Genomic DNA, 18082 nt, shown 5'->3' on the forward strand with positions numbered 1-18082 from the left:
GATCAGCCGCAAGCTGCAAATTCCCCTTTGGTGCTAAACAGAAGTGAGATGAAACCTGCTTGAAACACCTTGATCCGGCTTCTTAGCGTACACAAATAACAGTAGAAGGTGATTATAGCATTATTTTCCTGCAGGACACCTGCCTCACTCACTAGGCGGGATGGGACATCCAGTGCTCTGATTCATTCACTGCACAGCATCCAGCATGTTAAGCAAGAAACGTATGCCAAAGATACATATAATTAAGTAATGAAGCAGCATTGTAAAAAAAACAGGCACTGAGTGACAAAGTTAAGGAGAAAAGCACAACTTTATTTCTGTAAATGCCTGAATTCCAAGTGGTTCCGTCGGGAAACCTGTCCTTTTACATGTAGCTTTTAATGTAAGACTCCCTACTTTTTTAATGATAAAGAAACTGCATCCGACAGAATGATGTACCAAACTGAAGTAATGCCCAGTCGTGCACAAGCTGATTTGAGAGCGTGTCGCCGCAGCCCCCTCTGTTGTAAGAAACAGTCGGGTCTTTTAGCTAATTCATCTCGTGCTGCTCGGACCATTTTAGGGGGAAGGAGCGCCGACGGTATTTCCTGTAGCTCTGGTTAATGGGCCAGAAATTCTTCACCTTTGTCATCTCAGCACAGGTCTTGAGGACCGAAACTCTGAGCTGAAGCACCTGTAGTGACCAGTAGAATTTTTTGTCTAAGGACTTTTTGTAGACCAGATTTCAGCTCCTGTAAGTGCTGAATTAACCTATTTCCATGACCTAGAAATGATATTTTTTCTGCATACACAGCATTGCTGAGTCTCAAGTTTATTGTGTCTCTCTGAATATCTGGTATTTCTCTTAAACCTCTTGCCTGTGAAGAATGTGAAAATCTTAAATTCCGTCAAAAAGGAAAGTTTTGATTATTCTGGCTGGAAAGAAAAACTCGTAGCCTGGGTGCAGTGTGTAGCTGCAGCAGCAGAAGGCAAACCTCACCAGGGCTGCTCCGCTGCTGGTGGCGTTCCCAGCGCCCGCTCTCCCTCTTCAGCCGCTTGCCTCAGTGCAAAATAACAAAAAGTGGGTTTAACACCTCTGCACGCAATTCAGGATTTTACAGGCAGGAACATGGATGGCGACATGAAGCACCGATTTGCACGGGCACGTTGTGGCATGAAAGTGGGTGTGCAGGGGCAATGGTCAGGCGGTGAGTGGTCTGGCGGCACGAATGAGACCCAGCAAGGCACCTGTCCCACACCCACACCCTGAGGACCCGTCCTTCTGGAAGGGCCCCGCAGGACCCGCAGGGGTCGGATGGGGACGAGCCGGGCACCAAAGGGCTGCTACAGGCACTCCCTGGCTGTGGGTTGGGTCACGGGTCGATGCTGCGTGCGGCTGCAGAGGGTCTGAAATTGGGGTATGTCAGGGAAAACCGGGGTGAGCTGCCACAGCAGTGCATGCCTGCGGCAGGGATGCTGCTGCCACAGCTGTGAGCAGCATTTTGCCTCCGTCCCATCACCACACTAGCACCACCACTGCTGCCGGAAAGCTACTTTAAGCGTGACACTATATAAAAATCTTACGGACATCACCTGTAATTTGATGTAGTTTGTATTTAGGAAAGATGGATAAATTTGGGGAGGGACTCTTTATCAGGGAGTGTAATGATAGGACGAGGGGTAATGAGGGGAGTTGGACTAGAGGATCTCTAGAGGTCCCTTGCAACCCTGAAGATTCTGTGATTCTGTAACGGTTTCAAACCAAAAGAGGGGAGATTTAGATTGGATATTAGGAAGAAATTCTTTACTGTGAGGGTGGTGAGACACTGGCACAGGTTGCCCAGGGAAGCTGTGGATGCCCCATCCCTGGAAGTGTTCAAGGCCAGGCTGGATGGGGCTTTGAGCAGCCTGGTCTAGTGGGAGGTGTCCCTGCCCACGGCAGGGGGGTTGGAACTAGATGATCTTTAAGGTCCCTTCCAACCCAAACCGTTCTATGATTTGCTGCAGTGATGCTGTGACCTGAGTCTGGGGGCAGCGGTCACCGACCCTCTGAGAACGCGCTGCCTGTGCTGCCTGCTGCTGCCCAAAGTTTCCATCTACCCCCTGGGCTGAGCTGGCTTCCAACCAGCAACGACAATACGTGTCACTGTTTTTTAACACAGACAGAGTGTTCATAGTTAGAGCTTTTGTACTCTCTTCCATAGCTTAATTAGCAATATGATTTCCTGTAGACCTCCCTGTACTTGTGGGAATGGAGGAGAACAGCAATTACTGGGGAAAGCCAGGGGCAGGGAGGGGGGAGAGGGAGATAGACACAGACAGACACCCAGAGCCATTTCTCTGCAAGTGGCGTAATGAGGAGATGGCACTGATCTAATGCTGGCGGAGGGGATCGTGCGTGGCAGGTTTATAAGGGAGTGATGACTCATTTCGTGTTTGACTTAGGGAAGGTTCCCATGTTGCACAGGAAGAAATCTCGTGCACATTGAAATAAACCGGCTTTAGCCTGCATTAGCAGCAGGGTCTGTATTACCATTACTTTCGCAAATTGTATCCTGGGCTGCCTCAGGAGAAGCGTGGCCAGCAGGTCGAGGGAGGTGTTTCTCCCCCTCTACTCCACTCCTGTGAGACGCCACCTGGAGTACTGCATCCAGATCTGGAGCTCCTACTACAAGAAAGATATGGACGTGCTGGAACGTGTCCAGAGAAGGGCCACGAGGGTGATCAGAGGGATGGAGCACCTCTGCTATGAGGACAGACTGAGAGAGCTGGGGTTGTTCAGTCTGGAAAAAAGAAGGCTCCGAGGAGACCTTATAGTGGCCTACCAGTATCTTAAGGGGGCCTACAAGGAAGCTGGTGAAGGGACTTTTTAGAATGTCGGGTAATGGTAGGAAAAGAGGGAATGGATTAAAACTAGAGATGGGTCGATTCAGACTGGACGTTAGAAAGAAGTTCTTCACCATGAGGGTGGTGAGACACTGGCACAGGTTGCCCAGAGAGGTGGTGGAAGCCCCATCCCTGGAAGTGTTCAAGGCCAGGCTGGATGGGACTTTGAGCAGCCTGGTCTAGTGGGAGGTGTCCCTGCCCAGGGCAGGGGGGTTGGAACTAGATGATCTTTAAGGTCCCTTCCAACCCTAAAAATTCTGTGATTTGAAGAAAAAGGATCTCAACGATATTATAACTGTGCCCAGGAAATCTGAACAGCTGCTGATGCCCTAAAATAATTGTGTTATGCGAAGCGCTCCAAGGCCATATTTTCTAAGGAGCTGTACAAACATAAGAGACCAGATCCGTGCACTGAATCTAGCTTATGGGAAGGTGCAGTAAAGAATGAGCAGCAGTGACAGGGGGAAGGAGGTCCACAGCAAAGAGTTCCTCAGACCCATTATTCCCATGGTGAAACCAGCCTAAGCAGATCCCCTGCCCCTGGGCAGGTATTTCTCCCAGGAAACCTTTTTCTAGCCTCCAGCCCTGTCGCAGGCAACTGGCCTGACGCTGGTGCATCGCATGTTTATATCACTCCAAAGGTTTTTCTCCTGACCCGTGTGAAGTGGATTGGCTGCAGAGAACACCCCCCACCCCCGCAGAGCTGTGGCTCCGGCTGTTGCTGGGGGAAGGTGCTACAACCGCCACATTCAGGGTTGTGAGTTTGGATTTCCGACAGCCCTGAGCACAGCGGAGCTGGGATGCTTTCTCAGCTGGCTTCTAGCTTCGTGTCGAGGGAGCTGATTGAGAAACCCTACCTCCCCCCAAAAATGAGAAGAATCCAAAGCTCACATCTACATCAGTATTACAAAAACCTTTATAGCATGACATATATATATAGAAATTGCTTCCCACAACACTTCTCTCCCGTGAGGTGGATAAAACTGTTTTCACCTATGAGACGCTATGAAAAGGGATGTGGAAAGAATTAAAATGATCCAAAAGTCACCATAGCAGCAGAGTTTTGACTGCAGTCCAGGCCCCTGTGCCTCGCTGCTCAGCTCTAACCTCTGCACAGACACCTTCTCCCACCGCATCCTCGGCCCCTGGTACGGCAGCTGCCAGCTGAGTCAGGATTCATATTTTAAGCAGTTCTCGCTCAAGCAATTATGTATTTTACATGACTGTTTTGTAATTACTTGCGCAACAGAGGCATAGTTCTCTTCACTGCCACCCTTTGCATCCTCCCAGGCGTCACTTAAAACCAGTGAGGAAAACATTTAGAGAAGAGTTAGGAAAGGTGAGCATCTGCATGTTTATGAATGAGAGCGCGCCCCGGTAAAGCCATGCTTGGCCCTAGGCGTTGTTTGTAAATCGTTTGCAGGAGGAAAATGAAAACACAGTTGCAGCCACAGATGCGAGCACCCCATAACAAATCCCCGAGCCGGGCTCAGGCAGGGACGCTGAGCTACAGCTACAATTTTCACTGAGATTCCAGCTCACGCGACCCACACACGTTTTGCTTAATCCTTCATGTGATGCCTGCTTTGCTGCAGACGTCCCCGGACACGGCTCTGTACGGCAGCCTTCATTTCAGACGCCTCTGTGTGTGTGTATAAATATATATATACACATACATAGACATACATTGAATATACATGATATTCTATCTAAGATACACATAGAATAACGTGTCCCAGGATCCCTTTAGCAAACCAGGGCCTGCCCCGGCACTGCTCTGAAGGTCCCAGAGGCCAGCCACGAGGCTGAACCATTGCTCACCCTGCCCCAATGCCTTCTGTGGCCGGGCGAGCGCAGGCTTTCAGACTGAGCACGCTGCCCAGTTTATGCTTTGCACGGTGCTGCAAACTCCCCCTCCTCTTCCTCCGCTCCCCACCCCTGACCATGAGAACACCCCGGGGGGTGATACGCCAGAGCTAGGAGCAGCTTCCCAGGACGCAGACGGGGACCGACGTGCCCCGGGCTTGTGGGTGCACAAGGGGCACATAGCTGGCACTTGGGCACCTTTGAATGGTGCTTGGGCATCTCTAAGTAACAGCAGCGGGGCTGGGGGTGCCTTTGGGGGGCAGCAGGGCTGTGAGCAGCCCGCAGGCCTGGGGGAGGGCAGGGGGTGCTGGGAGCGAGGGGGTGCTGGGAGCGAACGCTGTTTTCACCTTCCTTCAAGACGCTCTTTATATAGCCGGTTACATAAAGCTGTGCAATTTGGCTCCTGTTGGGAGAGAAACACGGGCGTAGGAGTACTGGTACACCAAACCTGACTGTAAAAGTCATCTGTGCGGTTTGGGGTTGTTTTTTTTCCCCCCCTATCATTCACCACTAATCTCTAGTACAGTCGCTTCTAAATATTTAATAAAACGGAGAATAGCTTCACAATAAGCCATGGCCTGCCTCTGCACCCTGAGCTGGCAGCTGGAGGATGCCCCTGGACAGTTTTCCAGCTGTGCCTGTTCCGAGGCCTCCCAGGCATTCGCCCCTGCCTGGGGTGGGGGGACCAGGGGCAGCAAGGGGTGTCGGGGAGCTCAGGGGGTGAGGGGGGGCTCTGCTTCCTCCCCAGGGGAACGGCGGTGGCTGGGGGGTGAGAGAGAGGAGGGGGTGCTCCCCTCCATCCCTCCCTCCCCCCGGTGCTAACAGCTCCTTGCCCCTGGGGAAGGGTGGGCACGCGTTTTTGGGCTTGGCCCGGGAGTGGGAAAAGCACCGCTTCCCCCAGGCTCGTTATGGCATTTATTTCTGTTTATGTGATGCATTTTGTGCCCGAGACGAAGCCCAGCTCCGCCAGCACCGCTGCCGTTCTCCTTCAGGGATTGCAGTTTCCACAACGGAAACCAATTGTGTCAAAAAATAGTCAGAGTGGCGTGCAGCATAACGGCATCTACAGATGAACTTGTAATCCCGGCCAGCACCGAGCTCCCAGCCAATTACTCATTACACAGGTCACTTCCATTCATTACTGTACAGAAGGAAAGGTTTTACAGCGCGAGAGGAGGGAGGGGAGGGGATGGATGCTCACGGGATCCCCTGGCACACGCGCAGGGCTCCGAAGGCTCCAACATTTGCTGCAACAGCGAAGTCGGGGCACCGGTGGGACCCAGGCAAAAACGTATCTTCTTTCACTTGATCACCCCTTGGGTTGGTCCCGCTTGGTCCTTTAACAACGATCTCAGTTGTTCTTCAGCTTCATAGCGGGTAATGCTGTTTCTGCTGTCTGGAGCTCCCAGCTTCTCACAGGCAGCAGGTGCCTCGCCTTTCAGAATGTGAAGGGGGCTTATAAGAAAGACGGAGAGAGACATTTTACCAGGACCTGTAGTGACAGGACAGGGGGCAATGGTTTTAAACTGAAAGAGGGTGGGTTTAGATTGGATGTAAGGAACATTGTTTTATAATGAGGGTGGTGATACACTGAAACAGGTTGCCCAGTGAGGTTGTGGATGCACCATCCCTGGAAGTGTTCAAGGCCAGGCTGGATGGGGCTTCGAGCAACCTAGTCTAGTGGAAGGTGTCCCTGTCCAGGGCAGGAGGGTTGGACTAGATGCTCTTTGAAGGCCCCTTCCAGCCCAGACCATCCTGTGATGCTACCCCACGCAGGTACCCATCCAGCACGCTTATTATCCAGGCACAAGCTCCCAGGCAGCAGCTAATCCTTACCTAGGCTGGAGGGTTTGCACAGCAGATGGAAGACCTCTCCATGTGCAGGGTGTCCACTTGACTTGGAGATCCCAAGCAGTAGCATTTCCATATGATTCCAGGGCCGTCTCATCTTACAGGTGCTCGCTTCCTTGGTCCTAATGCACTCTGCATGATGCCAAACAAGAAAAAAAAAAAAAAAAAAGAGGTAGAAAAAAGCAATTTGTGTCTCAACCCTCAGCTGTGGCTCCCTGTGAGCTGGCAAGGGGAAAAGGGGCTGGCGGGCGTGCTGGTGGGATGCAGTGGTGGGCAGCACAAGCAGAGGGGTCAGCGGGGGAGTTGGACGCAGCATATGCAGCCCTGGGGTGGGATGGGGGCGGGCTCAGTGCAGCTGCTGCTGGTGGATGCGCTGGTGCTGCTGCCCTTTACTGCGGTTTGGGTCACTCTCTCTCTGCCTCAGCGGCCCCGCGGCAGCGATGGGATGCTGCTTTTAGCCATGGAGGTGGTGGGTGACGATGGGGTGCATTGACAGAGCTGGGGGGAGTGCGGCTGCGGCTCCCGGGGCACATCCAGGTTCCAGGGGTGGCAGCGAGCATCCCTGTCTGGCCAGGGAAAGCGTGTCAGGGCTCTTACCTGGTTACTGCCTCGACAGCAACAAAATAACTTACCTTGAAGTAGAAACATTTTTCAAATGCAATTTAAAAAAACCAAAAAAACAAAAACCGAAAACAAACCTCAGGTAAAGGCACCCATAAAACATACCATTCGGGTCGCGGCCAGGAGTCATTTTCAGGGATCATTTTGACTGATTCAGTGACAAAAGACAAGATGGATGCAGGAAGCTACAGCCCAGAGGCTTCCAAGCCTTATGCAGAGGTGAGTGAAGAGCATTAAACCCAGGGTGCAGCAAAAGGTTTCCTTGCTGTTCAGAGCAAAGATCCTGAGAAGGCAAGAAATGCAAGCTGCTGGGCTCTGCTGTGGTCAGGCAAGAGACCCCATGAGGGGCCAAGCAATCGGTTATTGCCAACCACCCTGGGCTACCTTCTTTTCAGCTCCAGGGGAGGAAGCAGTCCTGGTCTATGTAGACGTACACAAATATACATTGATGGAACAAGCCACTCCCTTAATAGCAAACAAGAAGAATGACGAGAAGAGGGGAAGCTGTAGTTTGTGATTGCTCCTAGTGTACCAGAGCACTTGTTCTTCCAGAGAGAGCTGTCGTCTTGTAACCCACAGAGGGACGAGCTGCCACTGATTTTGCTCTCCACCCATCTGAATGACGGTGCTCACAATTGCGCTGGCAAAGGAGAGTGGTATCGAATGGCGTTGGTTTCCCCTTTTAGCAGCTGTCAAGGAAGACTAAGTGCCAATCACTCAAAGTGCTGGTAAATATGAAGCACACAAGAGCGAAAAAGTTACTGTACTGCGGCGGTGACAGCGCAGGGGAGGGGGAGCAGGTGTGCTCCAAACCCCTTGTGTTCCCACAGTGAAAGAGGAAAAGGGCTTGAATGGTTCCTGTTGCTGGGCAATGTCGCTACAGCCTCTCTGTCCCCAGCAGCCACCGCCGGGATGTGTAAAACACGCTCCACCAATAAAGGAGGAAATTGTTTCCTAAAAAGACAGCGTTGACTTACCGGCGACAATCTCCTGCCTGCGTTTTCTGGCATCCGCATCGGATGGAGCAGGCAGGCTTGCTGGAGAGATTCACAAGGGCACGGGTCCCAAGGATTTCTTTCCCCAGTAGGAGTGAAAACGAATTACTGAACTCCGAGCAGGTCCACGGTGCGCCTCGCCAAGACATCCTGCGAGACCTGCCATGCCAGTGGAAGGGATGCAGCGTCCGAACAAGTGGCAGAGGCCACTCAGATCCTTGTCTGCCTACATTTCAAGCAACTACAGCACAGCTATGTGTTTGGGTTGCAGGAGTGAGAGTGCATTTCCAAAAACTGCATGTGGAAACAGCAGCCATTTCATTCCCAGCATCGCCGAGGAGGGACACTGTGCGCTCAGACCAGGGTTTCATTTGCAACTTTGCCTGAGAATGATAATGCGCCGTAATACGTAGAAAACATTGCAGTGAAGAAAGTGGCCTATTATAACCTTTTTAGTAGTTCTCAAGAGTGGTGTTTGCTAAATCAGAATTGTATTCATATTAATTCACACTTCTGAGGAATTCACCTCTGGTTTACTTAAACCCAGGGGAATTACTGGAAAGAAGCTGAGAAATTATATTGAAGCTGCCCACTTTGTCCCTTGCAGCTTCCAGAAAGATGAAGGCAGTCTTTCTCTTTCCTCACAGGCCCTTTCCCCAATATATTTGTCTTCCTTTTTCTTGCTGTTTGCTCCTCTCTTCTACTTTGTTCCCTGGCAAAGGGATCACTGACAGTCAAAGAAACATTATAACACAGTGCCAAAATCACCCAAATCAAGCAATCAAACTCATTCACCCCTGCCTTGGCTCCACAGAGGGAAGGAGACAGGCCTGAGCGAAGCCGGTGGCAGCAGAGCCGATGGGGGTGAAGGGCTCCTAGAAACCCACCCCGGGCTTGGGCCGCAGCAGCGGTCGGGCCCACGCTGCCGTCACTCCAGATGTGCCTGACCAGCGCGGCTCCGGAGCCAGCCCCCCGGCCTGCCCTGGGGATATCGGCTACGCCACTCACACGCCACATGAAGAATTTCCCAGCAGTCTTCATCGACAGGTGTGGGAGGCTCATCGATATTAATATGCGGTGGCCCAGCGAGGTGTCCCAGGTACCTTATTTCAGGCTGTGGGATGCCTAAAAGGAGCGTTGAGCCTCTGCACTCGCTGGAGGGAGCGTTGCTCTGCCTTCTGCTCCTTCCTGCCATGCCCCTTGGCGTGTTCCCACCGCAGGGCTGCTGGGCTGGGGGCTGGATTCCCACCTGGAGGTAGGGAGGAAAGGCTTATATTTTTTAACGCAGTTCTCTGACACCACAAGGATGAGGCGGCAGCCCCAGCACAAGGGCACGAACTCGTAGGGGCTTTCTGCCACGGGTGCTCTGGCCAGAGCCCCCCCAGCCCCGCAGGGCAGGCCTGCGGCACCTCTCCTCCCCATGCAGGACTAAGGGGGGGGCAGCTCAGCGCCAACCCATTGCGTGTGAACACCGCCATCAGCTTTGCTGCTTCGCGCAAACATCTGGATGCTTTGGTGGGGGGTGGAGATTAAAATGGCACTACTGAGGGGGGGGAAAAAAAAATAAAAAAAAAAGAAAGCAAAACCCAAGCCCAGAGGATGGCTAGAACAGATGAGCAAGCAGAAAGCCAGGTGGGGATTTACAAACTAGCTCTCCGCAATCACCGCCATTGTGTTCCGTCCTGTCCCCTCCGGCAGCGCTCTGCAAGCGCCGGGGCCGGCGGCCACCGTCAAGGAGGCTGCCCCGAGCCCCCTGCTCGTCCGCTGCCCCCCGGCGCCATGCAGAGCCCCCTCCCTCCGCCCCCGCTGGAAAGCACGGAAGGGGGGGCCCGGGCCCGGAGCGGAGCCCGAGCCCCCCCCCCCCAGCCCCCGACAGGCGGCGGCGGGGCCGGGCAGCGGCGGGGCCGGGCAGCGGCGGGGCCCTGCCGCCACCTTCCGGCAGCAGCCGCACCGCCCCCGCTCGTCGCCTTCAGTCGTCTCGGAAAAGCCACCGCTGAGATGAGAGAGAGCAGGAAGGGGCCCTTCCAGCCACCCACCCACCCGCCCCCCGCCCCCCCCCCCCCCCCCCCCGAGGCCGGGACCCCTTTCGAGGGTGAATATTTTGAACGCTCCAGGACTCAGATTGATTTTTGATTTTTTTTTTTTTTTTTTTCTCCTTGGAGGCTGACGATCCCCCCGCGCAGGGCATTACTGAGGGTAACAAACCAAAAAGCCGGCACTAACCGAGAGCCGCTGCTCCGCAACTCTACTCTCCTCAGGCTTGTGGCTGACACTGCTAATCTCTGAACGCTTTTTTGGCCGACCACATAAGGCCCCAAAATGACCTGACTTTTCAGTTAGTAAGTGTAAAGGCAGAAAAGGGAGCTGAAAAGGAATCGAAATACTTCGCCACAATATCCGTCCATCCGAAGTTTTCCCTTGTTTACAGTCACAGCACAACTTGGTGCTCTTTCTGTTTGCACAGCAAAGCCCAGAAGGCTGAACCACCAGGAAAAACTTAAGAGACCTCTTGCACATGCAGTTTAACAATGAGAGCTCATTTTTTAAGCAATTTGAGTTTCCACCAAAAGCATTTCGGTACCCTGCATCATCAGCACTGCATGCTGTTAGCACTCTGATATGACAAGGTGTTCTGCACCAGTATCTAGGAAAAAAAAAACCAAAACAAACAACAAGAAACCACAAACTCAAAGCAAACCACTTTCCAACTAGTCAGAGCAAAATCCATCTAAGCCGATCCAACCAAAAGGGGAAAACTCTCTTAAGAGATGCTCAAAAACAAGGGTGGCAATGTTCTGCTGAAACCCAATTATCATCTTTCTACACAAGAATTATTTTTCAGAGGAAGGCTGACTAAAACCACAGCACAGGATCACCTTTGGCATTACAAGGAAGCCCTGTGACAAGCATAACCCTTGCCCAAACCAGGTGTTTGTTTTTGAAGCAAACATCCTGTTCCCAGACATCGGCTCCCACGGATCCACAGTCTTGGGGGACATGAATTGGATTCCTCTCTGGCAAAACTAAAAGAGCAAACAGACCCCAAGCACGAACTGGGACTCCAGCCCCCCAGTTCTTATCTGTGGCAGTCCTTAGGCTGCCACTGACAGCAAGAAACAGTGGGCTACAGCTTAAATCCGTTTTCTCCTTTACCACCCTTAAATCACACTGGAAGTGCTGTTCATGTCCTTTTTTCATAGTCACTGTTAAAGGTACAGCTGGAGCCTCAGCTGCACGTCAGTTACTGACCCTTTGATCTTTTCAGTGAGACTCAACAGCTTTTATTAAAAAGGACTTATTTTTTCTTAAGAACACTTGTTATATTTGTACTCTCCTCTTTCATTCATAAAGGCCTGAAGAAGCTGTTGGTCAGGTCACCTTGTCCACTGCAGGCAAACAGAAACAAGTTCCATCCAGGAGATGCTTTGATTTAAAAACAAAACAAAACAAAAAAACCCCAAAAAACCAAACAGGAAACATCCAATCTTCAGTTTGAAACACCCAGAGGTGTCCAGTGAATAAACCACCATCATTTCTGCATTTGAAACACTCACTTTTAAGTCAGAGGGACAAGATGATGCTGTAATTCTCTGTACTAGCGTGAAGGAATTTGAGACGGCGCACAGATGGCAGCTGAGTATTTTTAAATTAGTGCCGCTGCATCGACAAGTGCTTCATGCAAGTGTAGTGTTCATCAGGACTTTACACAATGCTGCACTTGGCTATCAGATCAAGGACAGCAGAAAGTTAGAAATCACTGATTAAACCACACTAGGTAAAATATTCCCCTGGGAAGTACAAAGGAAAATTACTGAGCATAAAGACAGTACGATAGTGTTGTGGGCTTTAAAAAAAAAAAAGATTGAGAGAGAAATTTATGATACAGAAAATGCTTCAAAGACAAGAGAAAAACATTTTAACTGTGGAAGAGAGGGCACAGGGAACTCGTATTTAGGTAAAAGCATGAAGACAGGTACAATGCTGGCAGTAAAATAAATAGCTGAGGTTCTCCTTCCTACTGCTACAGCTACATAAAAGAAATAATTTTAAAATAAGAGAATCCTTCATTAAAGGGTGATCTGAGTAAACTTAAAATAGTCATTACAGGGAATTTGCGAGAATGATAGCTTAAGAGAAGGTAACAGTGCAATAAGTGACAACAAGTGAAAAAAAAGGTTTTTTTATTTCTCAGTGTTTCTCCACTGTCAATACTGTCCTTTTTGCTGCAACACATTGCAAAAAACTCTGCCTTTTCCATTTTAAACAGCTACATTATTTACAGGCTGTTTCCAGTAACACACGCAGACACATACACACTCACAGACACGCAGGTACACATATCCCTATCCCTGGCAAGGTATCCGTTTGCTGGTAGAGGCAATACGTGTTTTCATTGTCCATTAAAATCCAAAGGCATCCTCCCATTTACGCCCTGCTCCCCTCTCCCTCCATTTTCTAACCAGCAGATTATCGTCCAGCCTTTTGGGGGCGTCTGTGTAACAAGTTAACATACCCAGCTATTTGATCGACCTCTTTCAGAGTTGTGGACTAGGTGTACGGGGATTATCTATTCAAACTGTACATACCAGAAGTCATAAAAATTGCTCATATTCAGATGTTTGTGACCGAGTGACATATGTATACTCCCAAAATCTTTTGGAGCAGCCATCTTAATCACCTTTTTGGAAATATGCGTATCATGCTGGGGTGAAACAAGCCACATGCTTTACTTTCCACCAAGGTGTTATGTACCCACTTTTTTACTAAGGCACCAGTAATTACCAGTATAATTTCTGAAAGAGTCCAGCGCCACTGAATGTACTGCATTAGATTATCAAATAGCAAGCCAGACAAGAAAAGAATAGATGCCTATATAATAGGTATAAAAATTCCTTAATAAAATTAAGTACATAAAACCTGTGGTGGTATAACCCCAAATCCAATATAAGTTGAATAATATTTGAATAATATTGTTCATGGTAAGAAATGCAATCTACTCTGCTCCGTTTTGTGAATGGAGATTTCTGCGATTGAGAATGATCTTTAAAGCAGTGCCTTTGTGTTTACACTCCTAGGTCCTATGGTGGCGCGCGCATTATCAGAGAAACAATCTGAAGTTGAACCCAACTGTAAGGCATCTCTTCTCCCCCCTCGCCCAAGTCCAGACAAAGCTTTATGGCCACTTGCCAAACAGCCAAGGGCACGGACCTGTGTCACAGGTCTTCATCTTTCACCTCACCAGTCATCTGTGCTTCTCGTAAGAGTTCTTCAGTTCCCAAAGGGGTTGTGAACATGGGGGTAAGGAATGCCTGGTGATGAACTAACACAGCCAACCGGAAAAATCGAGATCACCGCTCTGAAACATGACAAGTGTCACAGGCAAAATGGCTGTAGGACCAGTCAAACTACATGGAATTACCTTAAAAAATAATCATCAGCATCATCTTACCTCTTGCTCTCCCCCCAACGCCGAAATCATTTCACAAAAGCCGAATCACGAGAGAGACTTCCCGAATTCATCACAAGTATCATACGCTGCAAGTGGCACAGAAGTCTAGGGCTCATCAGTGCTGTCACATACACATTTTAGGATTTTGTTTGTTTTAATTGGAACATTTTAAAGGATATCACAGGGAGGTGAAATGGGAAGAGGTTTAAAAAATTAAGTAGCAGCCATTTTTACCAATGAACATAATCTGCTTAGTGGGGTTTTCAAGCACATTTCTGTAATTGTGTATTTGTTTTAGGGAGCAGTAAGTCCTTACATATGTACACATAGATACCACCTTTAAAGAAATCTGAGAAAAACAAAACAGACTGGGATCTACGTGGAAGCTAAAAGGGACTCAACTGGAATGTCGTTATGGCCAGAGAATATCACACAATGCCAGTGGACAGAGTTAAAGCACTCATCTATAATAGGTTTTCATGAAAGCTTAGAAAGATCTGGAAAAAAAGTCTGCTCTATGCTGAGCTCAATCTGGACTGACAGGACTACTTTGAAAATACTCCTCTTTTAAATACGCACAACAGCAGAAAAATACTACACATCAAGACAAAGGCCAAAGTAAAGAAAACAAAAGATGAGATTATCTCCATCTGGAACACAGGTTTCCATGGACAGATCTATCCTGTGGGGAGTTAGAAGAAAAATAAACATAGTTTTGTCACTCACAGTGGAAGCCAACACAAACTTTGCACAAACCAACATAAAATCATACATGACTCAAGAGTTACAAATGCAGGTAAACTTCAAAAACAAGTTAATTTTCCAAAGCCTTACGGAGGAGTGAAATTTCAACTAGGTGGCTTCTGCTGAGCAGATCTGGAATAGGTACAAGCACTGTGTGTAAATGGCTTCACAACAGGTGTCTGCTGAATATCTGAAGGAAGGTATTAACCTGTTAACTGGTCAGAATTAAGTCCATCTCCTGAAGGTAACATACCAAAAGCCTTAAGATTAAAAAAAAATAAAGATCCATCAATTCTCTTTGCCCCTTAAGAAAAAAAGCCTGTCTTTTACCCCATCTGCTTTTTGCTGATGTAATTCCAGGCAGTTGCATGTTCTCTAGAATTTTTATATTAACAAACCATTAATTCCTATCTTATTTATTACCAGCAATAGACATTGTCATTATCTCACCCTGAAGAGAGTGAAAGAGATTGTTCAGAGCCAGGATTAACATACTGAAACTTGTTCAGTCAAGTTTTAGATTAAAAAAAACCCAAACAACCCAACCACAAAACTACTATGTCTTTTGTTTTTTCAGTCACTTGTCAGTACAGTAAAAAAAACCCCTCGTGTAACTAATATCAAGTGGGGGCCTATTTTCAAACAAATTCCTCTTTCTAAAATGAAGCAATATTCCTAGTGATACAGGAAACCCTGTAATTACCTGGAGGGAAGGACGCAGAATAAACCCTTAACTAAAACACCTTTGATTCAAAACTTACAACATTGTCTTCATTCCTGACAGCAATGTTACCAGACTGCTGAAGAAGGTTCACCTACTGTACTACGTTTTCAGATATGCAGGAGATGAATTCAGCTACGCTATGATGTGTACATACGATAAACTACGTGGAACAGCAAAATTATTTCCATGGCGGCAGTATCCAGAACTGTGCATTTATACCAAGATTAAATGGGACTGTGTATGCATAAACCGAATAGTAATATGCAACTGTAAGATGCACAGTACTTCAAGTACAAGTTTGCATAGTATACGATGTAAGCAAGGTCCCAGTATAATTAACTGGGAACAGTATCAATAATTGACTAGCTACCAGGCACAGAGACTTACCCTTTCACGGCTAGATGGCATACAGTGACTTGAGTTGGAATACCAATACTTCTTAGGTGGCTGTTTCTTCCTTTGTTTTTTCTCATCCCATATAGTTTTACTCTTACATTAGGTACAAAATGGACATGGTTTCTCTGATGTCAGAGAAATAATTACAATAACCTCTGTGGTGTGTCAGAAGTCTCTTCCGGTTATGTTACGTATAAAGAAGCGGAGGTGACTGGGAAGAAGATGGCTGCTCCCAAAAGCTAGGACTGTGTGCAGTTTCCCCACAGAGTCCTACATAATTACAGGTCAGAAACAGGAAACAATCACAACAGGTACATTTTTTCTTACAGATTAAGAGAAGTGAGTCATAGGAACCGCAAGTCAAGAACAAACCAGTTTCCCTCTCACACTCCCATGATAGTTCTGAGTTACTTGTTTCCCTGAATACACACTTTTAAAAAAATACAATAAAACCTAGGATATGTAACACATGAATAATTCAACTTCACAGTTATAAATACTCAAATTACACTTACATAGAATATATAATCACAGAAAATAAAATTCAAGTCATAGAAAAGAATGAAGACTAAAGGGAAAGAAAAGGCAAGGTGGTAAAAGTGATACAAGTTCAGGGCTGTGCCTTCTATAAAAGCTCTTTAAAAGCTGAAGTCAAGTTTTTGTTGGTTTGTTTTGGGGGGGGGAGTTTGTTGTTGCCTTTTTTATTTTAAGTTGGATGGACTCAAAAACCTTCAAGCATCCATGAAGTAATCACAGACCTGCACCTCCCCCTGCAAAACTCAAACAACTGTCTCTGCCAGAGAAGAGCCAATGAAACAGCAAAACCAGCTCTGGGCGTAAGGAAGCAAAGTAGCCATGGCTAGCGAGGGGAGGACAGATGAAAGGTAGCACATTGGGGTCCACTTTAAAGCTAGATGTGTTGTACAGATTTGAGGTACCGCTGCCACCACAATAGAGTCTGATGTAGTACAGGGATACTCAGGGTGCTTTTCTATATATTTGTCATTTTACCATTTATTGTGAAGAGGATGCAGCAAATGCACTTGTATGAAATACAGAACATCGAACCAAACCCATGGCACAGCCCTTACCATCAACATGTATATGGAGAGGGAGGGGATTAATCCCAAAGGCAATTTAAATAATGGTATTTTATATACTTATATTTATATATATAAATAAATGTTCTCAGCAATCTCAGGGTTGTTTTTAGTGCATTGCTGTAAAAAATTAGTGCAGTTCTCATTAATGTTTAGCTCATAAGGAATAAGAATCTATACATCTGTTCAGTCTCTTCTTGCCACACCTGAAACCCTTACACTGTTTCACCAAACTGAAGGTTTGTAGTCAATTTTTTTGTTTTAAAATAAGGTGGATGAATTCCACGCATTCTGTGACAAGACATGGCAATTTTTGGCAAAACAATTAGAAAAATATGAGGTGCTCTGATCTTAGAACTGAAAAGTTTGTTGATTTAAAGCATTACGCAATGCATAAACAAAATTTATAAACAAAAAGATATGTCTCAACAAATCTATCCTTCATGCAAATGTTTCTTCAGCAGCTAACAACTTAAAAAATTTCTTACACTTGTTTATTTGGGGAAAGGGACTTAGACAAATCTGTGTTTCAAGTCCTTTCCTACAACTGGACCGAAGTTTCATGTCCCAGGAGCTGCTTCTTCTGGACCCTTCTCTCTTCTGAACCATTGGAGAAGGGGAAGTTTCAGTCTCAAACAGATTTACACTTCAGCCCCAAGTTCAAGGACTCCAGTTTCAACAACAGCAACATATTTATCTTCGATTTGAACCAGCAAGATGGTTTTATCTATATGGGACCGACTACTTGGATCTCTGCTGCAAGGCACCCAGCGGTGAATCACCTAGAGGGGGGGAAAAAAAAAGTACAATGAAACATAAGTTCCACAGGAAGAGCTGCGATATCAAAGTTGTGGCTGATAATTCAAGACCCTTACAGGGAAAAAGCAGCAATAATATAAGTGCTAGACTTCAGTGAAGTCTTTCTGGAGATCTGCAGCTTACCTGAGAACAGCCAGCCTTTGATTTAAATTTCATCAGGAATAGACAACTTGACCCAAAGCAGAACCAAATAGTTCATGTACAGTGAGTAACAACTGGAAAAAGTGTACACATACAGATTTGGGATATTGTGATGCTCTGGCTGTGAGTCTTAAAACACTTCAGGGTTGTGCAGCATGTAACACAGAACTGTAGTTCATCAGGAGTTAGGTGTAAACTACTGTCTCCTCTAAGTCAAATCCCTAATTTTATTCCCTACTCACTGTGAATTTAAGGTTGATTTTTTAAATTACATTATTCAAAGATAACTTAAAATGAAAAAATAGTACAAAGAGGAAGGGTTTCAGAAACAGTGCCACAACCTACTATCCCATGCTCCCTTAGATCTATAGAATTCAGGTCCTTCGATCTTCTGCTTCCAAGGATCCTGCCTGATATTGACTATCAGAAGGTCCCTTTTCCATACAGGCCCTTGTATGACCTTGTATATGTCTGCTCAGCTGCCTCCACAGAAATACACCCTTAACTTCTG

The 18082-nt window shown here is 47.4% G+C and overlaps 1 protein-coding gene across 25 annotated transcripts in view; it reads right to left on the reverse strand.

The window, feature by feature from the left end:
- Positions 1-310: 310 nt before the first annotated feature.
- The window catches only part of PCNX1 (pecanex 1), a 104302-nt gene continuing 86530 nt past the window's right edge, over positions 311-18082 (reverse strand). For 15 of the 25 annotated variants that reach the window (XM_074584810.1, XM_074584808.1, XM_074584806.1 and 12 more), the window contains one exon: positions 12363-17393. In XM_074584810.1, the coding sequence (XP_074440911.1) occupies positions 17253-17393 (141 nt within the window). In that variant the 3' untranslated portion in view covers positions 12363-17252. Of the gene's footprint in view, positions 6187-6207; positions 6224-6567; positions 9448-12362; positions 17394-18082 lie in introns of those variants that run through there. The other 10 variants (XR_012586716.1, XR_012586714.1, XR_012586712.1 and 7 more) reach the window with 10 other exon arrangements.

The sequence above is a fragment of the Larus michahellis genome, chromosome 4 (assembly GCF_964199755.1).
Source record: "Larus michahellis chromosome 4, bLarMic1.1, whole genome shotgun sequence".
NCBI lineage: Eukaryota > Metazoa > Chordata > Aves > Charadriiformes > Laridae > Larus > Larus michahellis.